Raw genomic sequence first — 19,264 nt, forward strand, 5'->3', positions numbered from 1 at the left:
CCTGCAATCTTACATAAATCCTTGCATTTCTTCCTGGTCCCCATCACCTCTTGGACCCACCTTTTCTTCCCCATGCTTCCTTTTTCGCCATTGCACTTAGCACCACCAGACATTCTATTTATTTTACTTATGTGTCCATTTGTTCCCATTAGAATGTAAACACCATGAGGATGAAAAGTGTTGTCTGTTTCGTTTCCTCTTTGCTATACTTTCACTGTCTAGAATGATGGCTGATATGTAGCAAGCCTTCAGTACACAGTTAATGAATGAATGAATGAATGAATGAATGAATGAATAGGGGTATCATCTGACATGGGCTCAGGAGCCTGGGAGAAATGGAACAGTAGACAAAAAGTAACCAGCTGGAGAGGGAGATGAGCAATTAGCTTGAATAAAAAGAGAGCCCCACGATAGCACATCACACCCTCTAGGACAGCTACTGTCAAAAAATGGAAAACAACAAGTGTTGGCGACGGTGTGGGCAAACTGGACTCTCACACTATTGGTGGGAATGCAAACTGGTGCAGCTGCCGTGGACAACAAAGTTAAACAAAGAATTACCATATGATCCAGCAGTTCCACTCCTTGGTACATACCCCAAAGAAGTGAAAGTGGAGACTCAGACAGAGACTTGCACACCCAAGTTCATGGCAGCGTTATTATTCATCCGAGCCAAAAGGTGGAAGCAACCCAAGTGTCCACTGACAAGTGAATGGATAAAAAAAAATGTGGTCTATAAATGCAATGGGATATTATTTAGCCTGACACTTAGCCTATTATTCAGCCAGAATGGAATTCTGACACAGGCTACCATGTGGCTGACCCTAGAAAACATCACGCTAAGTGAAATAAGCCAGACAAAAAAAGGACAAATGATGTATTATCCAGTTTCTATGGTGTCCCTAGAACAGTCACATTCACAGAGTCAGAAAGGAGACTAGAAGTTTCCAGGGGCCGGGGCAGGGAGGGGGTTACTTATCAGGGCACAGAGTTTCTCTTTGGGATCCTGAGAAAGTCCTGGAGGTGGGTGGTGGTGGTGGCTGTACAACTAATGGTGAATGTACTTCATGCCACTGGACTGTGCACTTAGGCATGGATAAAATGGTAAATTTTATGTCAATAAAATGGTACATACATTTTGCCACAATTAAAAAAAAAAAAAGAGTCCTTGACTTTGGTGTGTGCTCAGCCTTTTGGAGCATGTAGCTAGATTGCCCCGGACATCATGTGGGGGCCGAGACCTGAAGCCAGTCCCCAGATGGAGGGACAGAGGTGGACAGGACATGTGGTAAGAAGGGGGCATTTTGGAGCTCTGGCTAGGCTGGTGGGAATGAAGGACTGACCCTAATCAGCCGAAAGAACAGCCAGAACTCAATGGCATGAATCTGAGGGCTAGAAAACATACTCTCATCCAAAGCTTCAACCTTGATACACAACCAGACACACACACCGCCCCCCAACACACACCCCCCACACACACACAATCCTGATACATCTCACATCCGGAACCACGAACACACACGTCCGGACCCATCAAAGCAAACATCCTGATCCACTTACCTACGCACAGTTAGATAGATTTAGACTCACAGATAGAAACTGACTCCTTGAGCAAGCGGACTTGCCCATCTATAAATTGAGAGACAGCACCCACCCCAGTGCATATAAAAACAACTTGAATCAGGGTTTTAAAGACAATGAAGTTAATCGAAAAGCCCACCTTTTATTATACTAAAAAGTGGTGAGATAAAAAATAATTAAGTTAGTAAAACAGCCCCACTGTTTTTTTTAATTCAATGAATGTTGTAAATGAACTGCATTTACGCTCACTGTTAACTCAATAATATGAAGTTTTTAATTTAACATAATTGTTTTGAACTCACTAAATAGGTGTGTGTGTGTGTACTTAATTGACTTGACTTTTTGTTAATGCCTGAATAATGTTTCTCTGCACTTGGGCAGTCCTGTTTGCTAGTTTGTAAATGACAAAATTCCTGAATTCTCATACCTGCCCATGTATATCTACACACACACACTCACACACACACACACAGAGACATCTATTATAGACACAAACGTATCTTCAAGAGTGATACCTCGTCTTCACAATGATGGATACTCTCATGTTACACATACCCATATTGCCACGTACTGATATATACAACACATATGTCCACATGACCAGAGCCATCTATACCATGATGATGATACACACCTGTGCAGAACACCACATAACATACTCACATCAACATATACTGACAGAGGTCTTGGATGGGCATCCAGGCACACCCTGCTATATCCATATATATATATTCACCTATTAATACAAATCTTGACAGATCTTCCTTCCCTCCCTCCCTCTTCTCTCTTTCTTTCTTCCTGTCTCTCTCTCTCCTCCCCTCCACTTCTCCCCTCACCCTCAACAGGCACACTCAGGATTTAAATCAATCTTAACAATATTTCTCTGAAGCATTAAGAAATCAATAGGGCTGATTGCAAATTTATGTCATAAAGCAGTGGCGATCCATCTCACGGAAAGAGTCTTAAAATGAAGTGACTTATCTTTCAAGTGAATCTTTATTTTTCATTAATCTGTTTCTTGGTGTTAAAAAAAAAATCCCCTGAGAAGTCAGGCCAAAATTTATTGATGGGCTGGTTCATTCTGAAGTTCTAACTTTCTAATCAATTTTATTTTTCATTATGAGACTTCGGAGAAATAAATCTGATTCTAAATTCTTATCGACCTCCTGGTCTGAGCTTTGTAGCCAAATGGCTCAGTGTTTTACATATGTATTCATTCCCTGCCCCCACCTCCTGGCTTCCTAGAGTATTCCTAGGACAATGGGTCCAGAACCAGGATGCAGACAGACTTGGGGTTAGACTCTAGGCTTCACCCCCCATTTCTGAGGGAAGCCCTGGAGCCCAGATCTGAATCTGAAGGGGAACCATGGCTCTGGGCACCTGCTAGGTGGGCTGGTTCCCAGGAATGACCAACGGCCCAGCCTGTGCCCCATTTCCATCCTGGTCATTTCTCTAGGGAAGGAAGGAAGCAGGCTCTGCTGTGTGTGTGTGTGTGTGTGTGTGTGTGTGTGTGTGTGTGTGTGCGCACGCGTGCCTGCGTGCGCGCGCGCACATACACAAGAGTGTAGTCTTTTTAAGGAAAATATCACTAAGCCCTTCTGTTGAAAGGCCCAGAGGAGGACTGAAGTGCCTGAGCTTTTCCCATCAGAAGTTAGAGCCAGAAAATGACCTTGAGGTCTGATCCCAGCTGTGGACAAGGCATCCCCCCAAGCCTCACTGTTGAGATGGGAATGCTCCGAGAAGAACATGTATGGGCCCTAAGAAAGCTCTCTGTTCCTGAGCTCCATGCAGTGGGCTGGGGCTCCAGACCACATAGCAGGGGGAGCTGTAGGCAGAGCTGGCAGAGGGAGAAGTAGGTTTCCCACAGAGCAAGGAGCCCGACTCGGGGCTTGATCCCAGGCCCCCGGGACCATGACCTGAGCCGAAGGCAGACGCTGAACGACTGAGCCACCCAGGCGTCCCTGGACCACGTACATTTAAGTTCTGCCTCTCTCACTACTTGAATGGCTGTGGGCAAGTCACCTTGCATCTCTCTGCCGTGCCCTCCTCTGATGGATGGGGATACAAACGCCTCTTCTGGCCGCCGTCCAGGAACAGAGGGTCAGACAAGTTAGCATAGGAAAATACTGGAAGCCTGGAAGCTGAGTGCAATAGGCAGCCGTCAGTACCGGCGGCCCTCGTGTGCCCAGGGCAGGGATGTGGTAGTGAGGCTAGAGTTTCCCGGGACAGGATTTACTGATCTTGCTCAACGTTATTCTGATCTGTTTCTCTACCCGGCTGTGGGACCTCTTCTAAGGGTTTTCTTAAGTGACAGGGTCTTCTGATACCCTGTAGAATTCATAGGTCTCTACCCCTTTGAAATGGTTGCAGAACAGACTGGTCTGTTTTTTCTGCAGTTCATCCACCCCCAGAGGAAAGGGAGGGCAGTTATTTTCACTCTGGTTTTATAGAGGAGGAAACTGAGGCCTGAAAACACCAAGACTCCTGTGTGCGGCCTCACTGGGATAAAACGGGGGGTCATATCTCCATACATCCTGGCTCCAGTCACAGGGCCGAGACGAGGGGAAGACCCTGTCCTGTCATCTCCCGTTGTCCACAGGGCCCCCCTGAACTTTGTACAAAATCAAATCCAACTCCTGACCTATTACAACATGTGGGGTTGGGAAGAGAGGCCAGTGTGGTGGAAAAATCGTCTCCCCTTCCTTGGCACTGCCAAGTTCTGAGAGCCGAGGTAGAGAGAGTGGGGGGGGGGGACCCAAACCCTTCATCCTCCTGTCTTTCCTCTCCTCTGACCTCACCTGTTTAGCAAAAAACAGGCATGAGAATTCTCAGGGACTAAAGACCAGCAAGCTTGCTGGGGCTTTAGTCCTGAGTTGAGGAGGGAGGAGGCAGGGAGGCAGTTAGTGGGGAAATGCTTCTGCTCTCGCTTACCTTCCAGGTCACTTGGATACTCTGTGAGGTTACCGGCTGCAAGGTGACATCCATAGGGGGCCCATCAGGAGCTGGTGGATGGAGAAACAACATTACAAGTCAAGTCTTGGAAGAAAAGAGTACTAGGTCCTCACTCTTATCCTCCTGAGCTGGAGAATTGCTAGGGAACAGAGGAAAAGCTCATACACAAAGGCAGAGAACCTTCAACTGAGCCCCCTGACACAACCGCAGGGCTTACAGTTCCTCTCCTTTCTCCATGATTTGCTTAAAACAGCAAACAATGACAATGAAATATTACTATATATCCAACAGACCGGCAACAATTTTTAAAAAGTTTGATAGTCTCAAGTGTAGACAAGGTTGTGTCAGGGCAGGAATTCTTATATATATCCGCCATGGGGAAGCAAACTGGCTCGATACTCTGGAAGACATTTTGGCATTCTTGGTTAAAGGTAGAAGTATGCTCATCTGATGACTTTGTAATTCTGCAACTACTTAGATTCCATAGAGAACTCGCAAACCTCTGTAAGGGTACCGGTACAAAAATGTTCATAGCTCCAAACGGTCAACCACCCAAATGTCCATCTCTATGAAAATAGACCAAGAGGCTGTGGTATAACCATGGCAAGGAATACTACCCAGCACTGAAAATGCACAAATGATGATACTCACAAAAACAGTATCGATCAAAACAAGGAAGACAAGAAAAATATGTCAAGAATAATTTCATGAATACATGTCACTGGGAAATAAGCAAAACTAAACTATATGCTTTATGTGTATATACAGTAGAGTGACAGTATGGGAAAGAAAAGCAAGAAGGGCTGCTGGTTACTTTGTGGGGAGGAGCGGTAGGCTCTGGTCAGGAAGGGGCATGGGGAGGACCCCTGGCATGCTGGCAATCGATAGTGAGTGTGGGTTATCCTAGTTTCTACTTTATTTTTATTTGTAAAGTTGCACACATATATTATGTGTACTTTTGGTATTATTTTATATTTTACAATAACAGGAGAAACTATAGGGAGAGAAAGCTTGTTTAAACTTTCAGACAAAATCCAAGAAAAAGGTCACGGAAATTAATACAGAGCACTAGTACTCTGCCCTTCGCAGATCTAGCATATCTGTCCTTTCTAGACAGGCTGGAGCCAGAGGAGTGAGAAAGAACCATGGACAGCTCCCCAAAGCCCAGCAGCTACAACTCCACCTGGAAAAGGTCAAACAGAAGAGCCTCCGATGATCCAGAGGCAAACACGAATAAATACTTGGGATCTCTCCTTCCCTCTTGTATTGCAAGCCCAACACCAGTGGACAGGGTGGGTGTGGGCCTCAGATGGGCCTGATCCCCAGGGCCATGGGAAAGAACCACAAGGCCAGGTACTCACCAGCCTCCTCAGTGCTGATGGTGAGCTCTTTGCTCGGCTCGCTGCGGCCAATCTTGTTGAAGGAGTACATGCGGATGCTGTACACAGATGCTGGGTGCAAGTCCACGATGTTGGCCTGGTTGATGGTGGGGGAGATGTTGCGTGTGGACTGCTTGAAGTCCCAGGAATCTGGAGAGAGAGCACCCATTTCAAACCACGGCCAGGAAAACCCCACAAACCTTCCCCAGCCCCAAGTCTCAATCTCCGTTGTGGGACCCAGAAGAGGTCCAGCTCTACACAGACAGCAACAAGAAGGCACAGAACTTAACAACTTCACAAAGAGTACAAGGATTTTGTTCCACGAAGATCAAAGAGACCAAGGGATGCCTGAGAATGTGAGCAGCAAATGCCCTGCCTCTCATCTGCCCTGCGCCAGCTTGTGAGTTCAAGCCTCAGATGGGGGTCAGACGATATGTTTCCCAAGGCCCCTTCCAAGATCCCCATTTGCTTGCTAGCCAAGAAAAATGGGAAGGGCTTGCAGTTACAGCGATGTCTCAGCTAGGATCTTCTAAACCCAGAATTCATAACTAGATTACTTTATTGGCACTTCACTTTGAAAAGAAAAAAAGGCAGAGCACAAGAAAAAAAGCTGATAGTAGGGCTTAAAAATCTTCTCGGGGCATGTCCTGATGTCACTATTCAGTCTAATTTTCCATGCCTTTTAAATCCACAGTAGAGGATCCTGAAAATTCTCAGTAGAAAAGATTAAATTGCATTCACTGCTGTTTAGTCCCTAGACCAGGAGAGGAGGCAAGCATATTCTAGAAAGACTGTTAGGAAGACTTCTTTTCCTTTTTTTTTTTTTTTTTTTTTTTTTTTTTTTTATAAAAGGCTTAAACCTGATAAATCAGTTCACCAGAAGAGACTATACCATGCCTTCAGATTCTGGTTAATTGAGGTCTTGATGGTTTTCAAAACACCACTTTTAGTTGCATAGGCTCGGCATCTGTGAAGGGCACTGGCCCAGCTCCCCATCTGCAGTTTTGCATTTAATTCTTTGGTTTTATGAGCCAAAGTAACAAATGCCAGGCTGCGGATGCTCAGAAACACATTATTTTCTTCTTGTCTTTTAAAACAACCCAGCCACCCGGAGAGTCACTCTGTGGCTGGCAGAGTTGCAAATACGTGCTCCTACCTGCTGTGGGCACCTCTTTGGTTTGGGAGGGAATGGACTAGCAACGTGGTGGCGGGTGTTCATTTCTTTCTGTGGCCTCCCGGGAGCAGGTGCCAGCTCACACACACATCATACTTGATTTGCCCATGTTTATAGGAGAGGGACAGTAATCATGAGTCAGTGAGTTCATTTTTGATGAGGGCAGGCAGAGGGAGGAGGCCCACATGATGTGTCTGAACACAGAGGGGCTAAGGAAAAGATGCACCAATATATATACATTTCATTAAAAGAGACCTGCTCTCCGTATTGGTAAGAAAGTCTTGCGAGTATTTAAATGCATGATCAGAGTTACAGACCATGGGAGGTGTTGTGGATTGAAATTTACATAAAACTGACATTTTCTTCACAATAGGTTCAGAGTATTATTTCCTCATTTCTTTTTACCAGTATCACAGCCACCGCGTCCCTCTGTGTGCTTGAGTCACCTGGTACTGATTTGTCCCATTACAGCGGATGTTGACCTCGATCACTTAGCTTAGGTCCTCTTGTCAGCTTCCTCCACTTACTATAAAGTTACTATTTCCCCCTCTGTCATTAAGGAGGGTCTTGGAGGGCTTCACTGAGAGATGTGAATAAACCATCACATTCTCTTCTTACTTTCTCTTTGCTTTGCAAAATGAAGTCTGTCACTTTTGTTTACATGGAGATGCCGGCTTTTGTAGGTTGGGGTTTTAGTCCATCAGGCCTCAGGCCAGTCCATTATATTCCACACTCATGTCACAGACATACTCTTCTTTATTACTTCTTTGTATTTTCAAAAAAAAGTCTACAAGAATCGCATTATTAATGTATGTCAAGTGTGTTAAGTTTCTATAATATCACTCCGCACACGATACAAATTTTCAAAGAAATAGAAGACTCAGAAAAACTGCTCTAACATATTTTACCTCAAGGTGTTCATCTCCCTGGTGTGTTTGCAAAACACAAAGAATATCACCCAAAAATAGATTTATAAGATTTACACAATTGAAAATAATCTTGATTTCATGGACAGGAAAATTTTCTTTTCTATCACTTTTAGCGTGTACATAGTTCCTATTTTTATATATGTCTATGTGCATAAAATGTTAACATTATTCGATTCATTCTTTCTTGTTACCTTCTTAACGTGTTTCTGTTATTCTTCTCAGTTAACAGAAACTGCTACAGACACTCATTAGGGCTGTCTCTGTGCTTTGGTCTGTGTTCTTTTCAGATAAATTCTAGTTAAGATACATTGGAGTAAAACCCGGGCTTTCCCATTTACTGGATATTTGACAAAATATATTAAAAAACTGGTAGAAAGATATGTGGTGTATAGTAGATTTTCAAAAAGGTTTGTTGTTGCTATGTTCACGATCCTATTAGGCCTGTAAATTCCATATAACCTTTTCAATGGACCAGAGACATTGGCGTCGCTGGTAAAAAATGAGCTGGTTAAAAATGTGGAAACTCAGGTCCCACCCCAGAACCCCTGATAGAACTCCAGATAGACTCTGGATGTTTCCAAGGTCTCCAGTGTGTTCCTTATGCATTAAAATTTGAGTACACTTCTAACTCACCATAACTTTCCCATCCCAGAAATACACACCATTTATCCTATTGGATATAAATATAACACTCAGAAATGCGTATGCCTGTGTTGAGGCCTTAATTTTTTAATTTATCTTCTAGAAAAATATAGTCTCCACAGTGGTTTTTGTGGACCATGTGTCATCTTCTTTCCTCAGAGTTAGAGAATATTACTGTGTAAAAAATGATCTTATTGGATAATTTAGGACACTCTCCTAAGTCCCAATGAGTTCTCGTAAGTCTCTGGTTTCATCTTGGGTCAAATGATGAACTCTGTCCATGGCCACCTGGTAACTTGTTTTGAGATCCAGGGATGGCTGCCATTCAGGGATGTGGCCGTAGAGGTGTCTCATAAAGAGCAGGGAGTGTACAAGGATGTCATGTTGGAGAACTTATAGGAACCTGGCCTCCGTGGGTGAGGAAAACGTCCCCCAGGAATGCCCAGTCCACTCTCCGGGGGTTTGGCTCCACTGTTTGTGGCATGTCTCCTGGGAGCTTCAGCATCCTATGACAGAGTTTCAGATATCCGCTTTCAAGGACATACTGGGAGTTTGCTGGTATAGAAAAGGAAGACTTCGTGATCCTTCATCATAACTTTAAGCTTCATCTTTCCTGAGGTAACCTACATCCTTTACTCAAGATTAGTCGTAATTCTATAAATTGGGTGGCATACATAACATATTGTTGCCCCCATCTTAATGTCCAGTTTCCACGCCTTATTTCTGACCCGGTAATACTTAGAAGTGGAACTCAGGATCTGAAATGTTTACTGTCCTAGCAACAGTAAAGGTGCCATCAGAAAACTGTGTTTTGGGAAATCATATCCTAGAATATTCTAATATCCTACAATGTCCTCTCTTCTCACCTGAGCACAACACTGGATTAGAGATTGGGAAATCTCCAGCCAAACTCATGTTCCTTTTTTTTTTTTTTTTTTTTTTTTTTTTAAAGAAACAGGCTTTGCTGTCTGTAAGCCAAACCTGGTTCCCTTTCTGGAGCAAAAGAAGGAGCCCTGGAATGTGAGGAGAAAGGGGATAAGGGCCACACACCCAGGAGGGTGGGAGTGGGGCCAAGGGTCACAGAGGAAGCCAGACCTTAAAATATGGTTTGGGAAGGTCTGCTTTAATGGAAATGATTTTCTGTTGTTGTCACAGAGGGACATCTGCCCAACTTTTATTGTCTCTTAGAAACCTCCGGGCATCTCCTTCTGCTCAGTGGTCTTCCGCCACATTCACACTGAGGCCCCAAAACCCCTTGGACTGTGAGGGTCGGCATGATCCGGCTGCCGTTCCCTCGCTCGTGGGGGCCTGGGAAAATCTGTGCATGCTTCCTAGGAATTCCATGCTAAGCCATTTTTAGAGTTCTGCGTTGCCTCCATGTAAGAATTGGAGAGGGAAGTGGTTGAGATAGTGGGATTTGGTTTAGAAACCCCAAGAACACTGGAGACAGGTATCATGCGTGTTCTCCTGAGTCACTTCCAATCCTATGGAGGCTTCAGATAGGACCCTCCAAGGTTCAGACTCAGGGATTTCATTATGTCACAATGCACCTCCTTAGAATGAGAAAATTGAATCTTCCTCTGTTCCACTTGGAAATTTCCTTGTTCTTTGTAGGAACTAACTTGGAAATTTCAAGTCTCAGGGTCCTGGGATCAAGCCCCGTGTTGGGCTCCATGCTCAGTGGGGAGTGTGCTTCTCCCTCTCCCTCTGCCTCTGCCCCTACCTCGGCTCGTGCTCTCTCCCTCTCTCAAATAATGAAACAAAATCTTAAAAAAAAAAAAGAAGTTTCAAGTCTATATGCCCCAGTTCCTCAACAGTAAAAGAGTTTCACATATCTATTCACCTCATAGAATTCTTCTATTGAGGTATAATTAACATATAACATTATATTAATTTCAGGTGTATGGCATAATGATTTGATATTTACATACATTGTGACACTGTGCAGTGATCACTACTTTAAGTTAGCTACTGTCACCACACAGAGTTACAAAGTTTTTTCCTTTTCTTTTCTTCCTTTTCTTTCTTTCTTTTTTTTTTTTTTTAATGTAGGCTCCACACCCAGCATGGAGCCCAACTTGGGGCTCGAACTCACAGTCGTGAGATCAAGAGTCAGATGCTCAACTGACTGAGCCACCCAGGTGCCCCCAAAGTTTTCTTCGTACGATGAGAACCCTCAACATTTAGTCTCTAAGCAACTTTTAAACATGCAATAAAATATTATTGTCTATAGTCTCCATGCTGTACGTTGCATCCCCAGGACTTATTTATTTTATGACTGGGCGTATATACCCCCCGATGTCCTTCCTGCATTTCATCCATCCTCAGAACCCTTCCCTCTGGTAACCACCAGTCAGTTCCCTGCACCTAATAGGTCTATTATGTGTTTGTTTTGTTTTCAAGTGAAATCATATGGTATTCGTCTTTTTCTGTCTGACCTATTTCACTTAGCATAATACCCTCCAGGTCCACCCATGTTGTTGCAAATGGCAAGATTTCACTCTTTTTATGGCTGAGTAATATTCCATTGTGTGTGTGTATGTGTGTGGGGGTGTGTGTGTTCCACATCTTCTTTATCCATTCATTTATCAATGGACTTAGGTTGCTTCCATATTTTGGCTATTGTAAATAATGCCGCAATGAACACAGGGGTGCATACATATTTTCAAATTAGTGTTCTTGTTTTCTTTGGATAAATACCTAGAAGTGGAATTGCTGAATCATATAATAATTCTACTTTCAAATTTTTGAGAAACCTCCATACTGTTTTCCATAGTGGCTGCAGCAATTTATAGTCTCACCAACAGTGTAAGAAGGTTCCCTTTTTCTTCACATCCTTGCCAACACTTGTTATTTCTTGTTTATTCAATTCTTTGAAGGCTGAGGGAGGTGGGGAAGCTGCAGAAGAAAAATCTCAAGCTTGTTGAGGTTGGTTCATGAGGTTTAAGGAAAGAAGTAATCTCTATAAAAGTGCAAGGTGAAGCAGCAAGGGCTGATGTAGAAGCTACAGCAAGTTCTCCAGAAGATCCAGCTCAGATAGTCAGTGAAGGTGGCTCCACTAGATGACAGATCTTTCGGTGTAGATGAAACAGTGATCTATTGGAAGATGCCATCTGGGACTTTCATAGCGAGAGAGGGGAAGTCAATGCCCAGGTTCGAGAGACAGGGTGACTCTCTGGTTAGGGGCTTAATGCACCTGGTGACTTTAAGTTGAAGTCACTGCTCATTTAACATCCCCCAATCCTAGGGCCCTTAAGAATTATGCTAGGGGTGCCTGGGTGGCTGACTTGGTTAAGTGTCCAACTCTTGATCTCAGCTCAGGTCTTGATCTCAGGGTTGTGAGTTCAAGCCCCATATTGGGCTCCATGCTGGGCGTGGAGCCTACTTAAAAAAAATTATGCTAAATCTACTCTTTCTGTGCTCTATAAATGGAACAACAAAGCATGGATGCTGGCACATCTGTTTATAACAGGGTTTGCTGAATATTTTAAGCCCACTGTTGAGACTTACTGCTCAGAAAAAAGATTTCTTTCAAAATATTACCGTTCATTGACAATGCACCTGACAAGAGGTCTGACGGAGATGTACAATGAATGCAGTTTTCATGCCTGCTAACACAACATCCATTCTGCAGCCCGTGGATCAAGGAGTTATTTCGACTTTCGAGTCTCGTTATTTTAAGACATATATTTCACAAGGCTATACATGCCATAGAGAGTGATTCCCTTGATGGATCTGAGCACAGTAAATAGAACACCTTCCAGAAAGAATTCACCATTCTAGAAGCCAGTAAGAACATTCATGATTCATGGGAAGAGGTGAAAATACCAACATTAACAGGAGTTGGGAAGAATTTGATTGCAACCCATATGTAGACTTTGAGGGGTTCAAGACTTCAGTGTAGGAAGTACCTGCAGATGTGGTAGAAACAGCAAGAGAGCTAGAATCAGAAGTGGAGCCTGAAGATGGGACTGAACTGCTCCAATCTCATGATAAAACTTGAATAGATGAAGAGTTGCTTCTTACAGATGAGCAAAGAAACTGGTTTCTTGAGATAGAATCTACTCCTGGGGAAGATTCTGTGGAGCTTGTTGAAGTGGCAACAAAAGATTTAGAATATTACATAAACATAGCTGATAAAGCAGTGGCAGGTTGACAGGATGGACTCCAATTCTGAAAGAAGTTCTACTGTGGGTAAAATGCTATCAAACAGCATCGCATGCTACAGAGAAATGGTTTGTGAAAGGAAGAGCCCATTGAAGTGGCAGACTTCCGCTGTTGTCTTATTTTAAGAACTTGCCCCAGCTGCCCCAGCCTTCAGCAACCTCCACCTTGATGAGTCAGCAGCTGTCGACACCAAGGCAGGACCCTCCACCAGCAAAAAGATGATGACTTGCTGAAAACTCAAATATAATGGCTAGCACTTTTTTTTTTACAAGAATTGTTTTTAAAAATATAATGCTCTTGCACACTTAAAAGACTACAGTATAGTATATGCATAACTTTTATATGCACTGCTTTATCTTGGTGATCTGAACCAGCAATATCTCCCAGGTATGTCTATAATTATTGATAAACATGTACTTATTGCCACTTAATTGTTTCCCACCTGTTTCGTAGTTTCTCTCTATTCCTTCTTTTGCTCTCTTCACTTGTGGTTTGATGACTTTCTTTAGTGGTGTGCTTAAATTCTTTTCTCATGATCTCTTGCATTTTATTTTGTGTATCCCTTAACTAATTATTGTAGTTATAGGTATTTTTACGACTTCTCTTTTAGCCTTCATACTAGCTTTATAAGTGATTAATCCACTATGTTTACTATGTTTACCTTTACCAGTGAGATTTTTACTTTCGTAGGTTCTCCTGGTATTAATTAGTACCCTTTCTCTTAGCTTGAAGAAGTCCCTTTAACATTTGTTGTAAGACCAGTTTGGTGGTGATGAACTCATTTAGCTTTTGCTTGTCTGGGTAACTCTTTGTCTCTCCTTCAATTCTGAATGATAACCTTGCTGGGCAGAGTATTCTTGGTTGGAATTTTTTTTTCCCCTTTGGCACTTTGACTACACCACGCTGCTCTCTTTTGGCCCGCAAAGTTTCTGAGGAATCTGCTGATAGTCTTATGGGGTTTCCCTTGTATATAACAAGTTGTTTTTCTCTTGCTGCTTTAAAGATTTTTCCCTTCGTCTTTATTTTTTGACATTTTAATTACAATGTGTCTTGTTGTGGGTCTCTTTAGGTTTATCTTATCTGGAACTTTCTGGGCTGCCTGGATCTGGATGTCTGTTTCCCTACCCAGGTTAGGGAAGTTTTCAGCCATTATTACTTCAATTAAGTTTTCTGCCCATTTATTTCTTCTTGAGGAGCCCTGTAATGTGAGTGTTACTCTGCTTGCTACTATTCCATAGGTCCCTTAAGTTATCTTCACTTTTACAAATTCTCTTATCTTTTTGCTGCTCTGTTTGGGAGAGTTACACTGCCCTGTCTTCCAGGTCACTGATCCTTTCTTCTGCATTGTCTAGTCTCCTGCTGAATCCCTCTAGCGTGTTCTTCAGCTCTGTGACTTCTGTTTGGTACTTTTAAAATATTTTCTGTCTCTTTGTTGAAGTCCTCACTGCATTCATCCATTTTTCTCCTAAGTTCTATGAGCATCTTTATGACCATTATTTTGAACTCTTTATCAGGTAAGTTATTTACCTCCATTTCATTAAGTTTCCCCCCCCCCCCCGGGTTTCTTTTGTGTTCTTTCATTTGGAACATATCTGTTTCTTCATTTTGCTTGACTCTTTGTGTTTGTTTCTATGTATTAGGTAAAATGGCCACCTCTTCCTGTCTCGAAGGAGTGGTCTTATGTAGGAGATGAATCAGATTGTTTCACCTTGCCCTAGCCCTTGGTTGTTGTCTCTTGAACCTTTGTGATTATCTAAGCAAAGTTTATTCTTGATAGGTCTCAGTTGTTGGTCTTGAAGGTAGGTCTTGATAGGTCTCAGTTGAAGGTCTTGGCAGACCTTCAGTGTTCCAGAGGGAGGGATCTTAGCACCTGCTGACTTTCAGGATGATTGGCAGCCAGACTCTCAGACAGCAGCTTTTAAAGTATAAAAATACATACAGTACTATGGGACCACAATCACAAACCCTGCTGACCTCCAGACCAGGTCATCTGGAGGTGTCCCCTTGGCAACAGTTGCAAAAAATCAAGGCTCCAGACAAGTGTATGAGCTCCTTATTGGGATGTACTAGTGAGCTGAAGTGAGGCCAAGGGAAAGCACAAAGGTGGCATTCCCCCAGCCCACATTCCCTTAGAACATTTCGGTCGTCTCTAGATGTGACCTGAAGTGTGCCCCTCAGGTTGAAGTTCCAGGACAAGTAAGTAGGCCTTTTTCACAGGAAGACTGGGGCATGTTTCAATCTGCTGTCTGTGTAGTATCCTGGGGGTGAGAGCCTGCCAAAAATGATCTCTCCGATTGTTTCAGAAGTGCTAATATTTACCAAGCATCTGTGATGTACCAGGTGTGGTCTGGACAATGTAAACATTCACCATTTACTCCTAACACCCCCTCATGACATCAGCACTGTATCTCAATGGTATAGGTGAACCCATGTCACCAAGACTAATTTCTCACTTGGCCTCTCAAGTGTTCAACACTTGAACCTCTCCCTTCCTCTTGAAACACTCTTTCCTTGGCTTCCCTGATAAAACACTCTCGGTTTTTCTCTTGCTTTGGACAATTTTTTCTCTCTTCTTTGCAGATGCATCTTCCCTACCCTACCATTAATGGTTAGATGGAGTTCTTCCAGGCTCCATCTTCGGTTCTCCTTCTCTCACTTCATAGACTTTCCCCACACTTGACTTCTATTTCCATCTATACACAGATTAACTCAAAGATTTATGTCCAGCTGGATGTCTCCTTTGAACTCAAGATTTTTATAGCCAACTGTTTCCTTGACATCTCTTGGATGTTTCAAAGACGTCCACAGTCAACATGTCCAAGACAGAAGTCTTGACCGTACATCCTATAAACCCATTGACTTCCCAGGGTCCCTATCTCAGGGAAATGGGATCATGGTATGCTAGGTGTTATTCTTGACTCTTCTCTCTATCAAGTCTTATAGCTTTTGTGTTCCATGTATCTTTTGAATCTCTCCATTTCTCTCCATCTCTATCCCTGCCCCAGGCCAAGCCACTGTCATCTCTCACTTGGACCAGGAAAGTAACATCCTAACTAGCTAGCCTCCCAGAACCCGCTCTGTGCCCCCTTCCATCTGTTCTCCATACTGCAGCTGTCATTCATCCCACAAATGTGATCAAGCACTTCTTACAGGCCAAACACTATTTTGGCATTGAGTGGTCTCTTCTAACACAAATCTGATACTGCCATCCCCTTGCATAAAACTCTTCAACAGTTTTTCCTAGCTCTTGGGATAACAATGAAATTTCTGTACATGACCCCAGGCCCTACAACATCTGGCTTGTGTATAACTTTCTGGCTTTATCTTTCACCACTCTTTTCCTCTGAATTCCTACAGCATTTACAGACCTCTTTATTGTCTGGGGCTTGTTGTTTCAGCAGCAACTACCCAAGGAGATGCTAAGCTCCCTGAAGGCAGGAGCCATGTCTAAATCTTTGCCTGTCTCCCTCACTTGGCATGTGCTGGGCACTCAAAACCCACTGCTGGTGTTAGATCAGAGCCCCTTTTTGTCCTTTACTTTGGACTTGGAGTTCCTCTGCATTTTGTAGTCACAATAAATACCCTTTCCTTTCCTTTCCTTTCCTTTCCACACTCAGCTGCCAATCACAGGAGGGTGGCCCCCTTTCCTCTTGTAAAAACCAATCGTTTGCAGGTGGATTTGACCTTGTGTTCCCAAATTATCTTTGATGTTGGCACAAAAACTCTCTCCCCACAGCCCTCCCAGGCTAATGCATCAGAGTCAAATCTGAAGGCCTCTAACTGATTTTCCAAACTTGATCACTGCCATCTCTCTGACACTGAATAGCTTAAATTAGGGGCCCTATTTTCTTCTCTTTCTTTTTCAGCTCTCTCAGAGTACTGAGCTGGCTTTGGCGAATATTGTCTCTTTTAATATTCCTTTTCATATGAGCCCGGCTTACCCAGATTAACATATTTCATTAAGGGCTCTCTTTCCCTTTCTTCATCAAAGGGTTTCTGATGCAAAACATTCTTCTTAAAAAAATAAGGAAGTGGCTGGGGAGATGTCAGTGCCTTCTACTCTGTGGGCTGCTTGCCAGGAGGGGACCTGGAGCCTCTGGTTCTTTAGGAGATACATTTGCTGTAGAGGGGGAGCAGCTTGGACAAAAGCCACATCTGGAGCATTTAGTTGTCTGCGCGCAGGAAACAAATCCATTCTGCATCTCTGACTTCCTCCTTGCATCACGGCCCGAAGCACCCCCTCCCACCCCCCATGCCAATCTTTCTGCAGCACAGAGAGGAGGTTCCCTGGGTCACAACGACAGCTCACAACATCCCAACACCAGTCCCTCCAACAGCCACGCTCCAGCACACACAGAACGACAGAGCACACCAGGCAGGCTCACCCCATGGTGGCCGACAGCTCGCACCATGAAGCTGCCTTCTGGGCTTGGAGGGCCATCCTCAATGAACCCATCCCTGCTTCTTGCTTGGGGAACAGAAGCGAAATGTAGTGTCTGCATTTTTAAAACTGCACTGCGCCATCTGATAGATTTGTGTGGACGGTGCTATTTATCATTCAGCATTCATGTATTATTACTCTGCTGCCTGGGGCCAGGAGAAGTCAGCGTGAGTGGGATGGTTTAGAAAGGGCAGACTTGGTAATTTCCCTTGGAAAATTAGCACGATGAGCAACATGGCAGAAAATGTGGCAAAGACAAAACTGTGGCAAAGAAGGGGGTTAGGAGCAGCTGGCCCGGACCCAGCGTGGGTGTGGTCCAGGGCAGGAGGAAGAGAGAGGGAGGGAGAACAGAGGCACGGGGCGGACCCCCATGGAGAGGTAGGATGTGCCAGGCTCTGTGCGAAGCACTTCCACGTAAGTCCTCACACTCTCTTAATCCTTACAACCACCCTGAGAATGACCTGCAATTGGTCCCATTTGATAAAGAGATGTCCAAAGTAGCTTGCTAAAGATCACATAGCTCCGACACTTGGTCAACCCAAGTCTTCTGCTTTGAGAATTGTTCTTGTTCCACCATTCCATGTGTGGAAGGAGATATACACACGCACACACGCACGCACGCACGCACGCACGCGCCCAGCCCCCTCCTTCGAGTCACCCATCTGTTCCCTAGGATACCTTTTTCAGTTATCACGTAATACAGTTTGTGGTATGTTACATGTGATTGGATAATGCTTTGTAATGGCTCGGAAGGCCTGTGCGTGTGCGTGTGCGTACACAGTGTCTGTTCTCACTCCGACTGCACCGTCAGCTCCAAGGGCAACACTGCCTTTTATTTCTTTTTCTTCCCCTACCACATGGCTGCTGCATGATTTTGCAAAAACTCACTGGCACTCAGTCCATGTTGCTGACTGACAGACATCTATTTCAGCCTGCAAGCCCTACAGGACTAGAGACTGCCACATGAGGTATGTGAGTTAGAAGGGAGGGAGGAACTCACGTTTATGAAAGGTTTACCGTAGCCCTGTGCTGGATGCTTTCTCTTTCACCCTCAAAACAACCCCGCGAGGCAGGCACTACCATTCCCACCTTGTGGGAACGCCCACCGGGATAGGGGACAGGTGCCCACCGGGGTGGGATAGTCTGGAGCAGTTCAGTGCAAAGGTAGGGCAAAGGAGCAGGCAGCTGCCCCATGCTCTTGATCCTGAGATTGATTTTTTTCACAGGTGCAAAGCCCTCATTGAAGGGAGAGTCTTCGTTACCCCTCCCTCCACTCTGGCCACCTGTCCTGGGACCCCCAGCTCTGGGGTAGGGTATGGCAGTTGCTCATCTTGCAGGAGAGCCCAAGGGGGTTGGGGAAGACATGGATGTGCCCCGAAAACAGCGCCTTTCCTGCCCGCACCTCTGGCCCTGCTCTCCAGACACGGGAGGTTCTCAGCTTCGCCCGGCTCCGTGGTGCCCCAGGAAAGGTCTGCACACCTTAGAGCGTGGTCCGTGAGGGCGAGCGAGCTTGGGGCAGCATGGGGGAGGAGGGCAGGGAGGCAGTTACAAGGGGCTGGGGGGCAGGGGTGCGAGGGACCACCCAGGCGCCCACTCCCACCTCCAACAACGAGGAGCAGAGCCTGCCGGCCACGGCAAGCCCACAGGGAGCTGGAGTGCGCACCGCCCCTTGGGGACGTGGGCCTGCAGACCCGTCCATTCCTGTCTGGTTCCAGGCCAGCCTCAGGAGGTCTTGAGGCATGAGATGGACACAGTCAGACTCCTCTCCCCTCTGGGCCCTGTGTCTCCGCTGAGGCCCCGCTGCTGCTCACCTCTCCCCCCGCTGGGGCCCTGCAACAGTCTCCTTGCTCCCAGAGGCTTCTCATTCTTCCACGGACGCTGGATGACTCTTTCCAGGCTGCCATGGTACCCAAATCTCTCTCTGGGAGGTCAGACACTATCAGTGGCTCTCAGTGACCTTCCCCAACAAAGTAAAACTCAGCCCAGAGGCCCCCTCCCA

At 44.9% G+C, this 19,264-nt stretch overlaps 1 protein-coding gene across 2 annotated transcripts in view; it reads right to left on the bottom strand.

Annotated features, from left to right (window-relative positions):
• Positions 1-19,264, bottom strand: part of DSCAML1 (DS cell adhesion molecule like 1) — a 340,757-nt gene that overhangs the window by 34,967 nt on the left and 286,526 nt on the right. For both annotated transcript variants that reach the window (XM_027581358.2, XM_027581359.2), the window contains 2 exons: positions 5,895-6,062; positions 4,513-4,583 (listed from right to left, as the gene is read on the bottom strand). In XM_027581358.2, coding sequence (XP_027437159.2) covers positions 4,513-4,583; positions 5,895-6,062 — 239 coding nt within the window. The remainder of the gene's footprint in view (positions 1-4,512; positions 4,584-5,894; positions 6,063-19,264) is intronic.

The sequence above is a fragment of the Zalophus californianus genome, chromosome 11 (assembly GCF_009762305.2).
Source record: "Zalophus californianus isolate mZalCal1 chromosome 11, mZalCal1.pri.v2, whole genome shotgun sequence".
Classification (NCBI taxonomy): Eukaryota; Metazoa; Chordata; class Mammalia; order Carnivora; family Otariidae; genus Zalophus; species Zalophus californianus.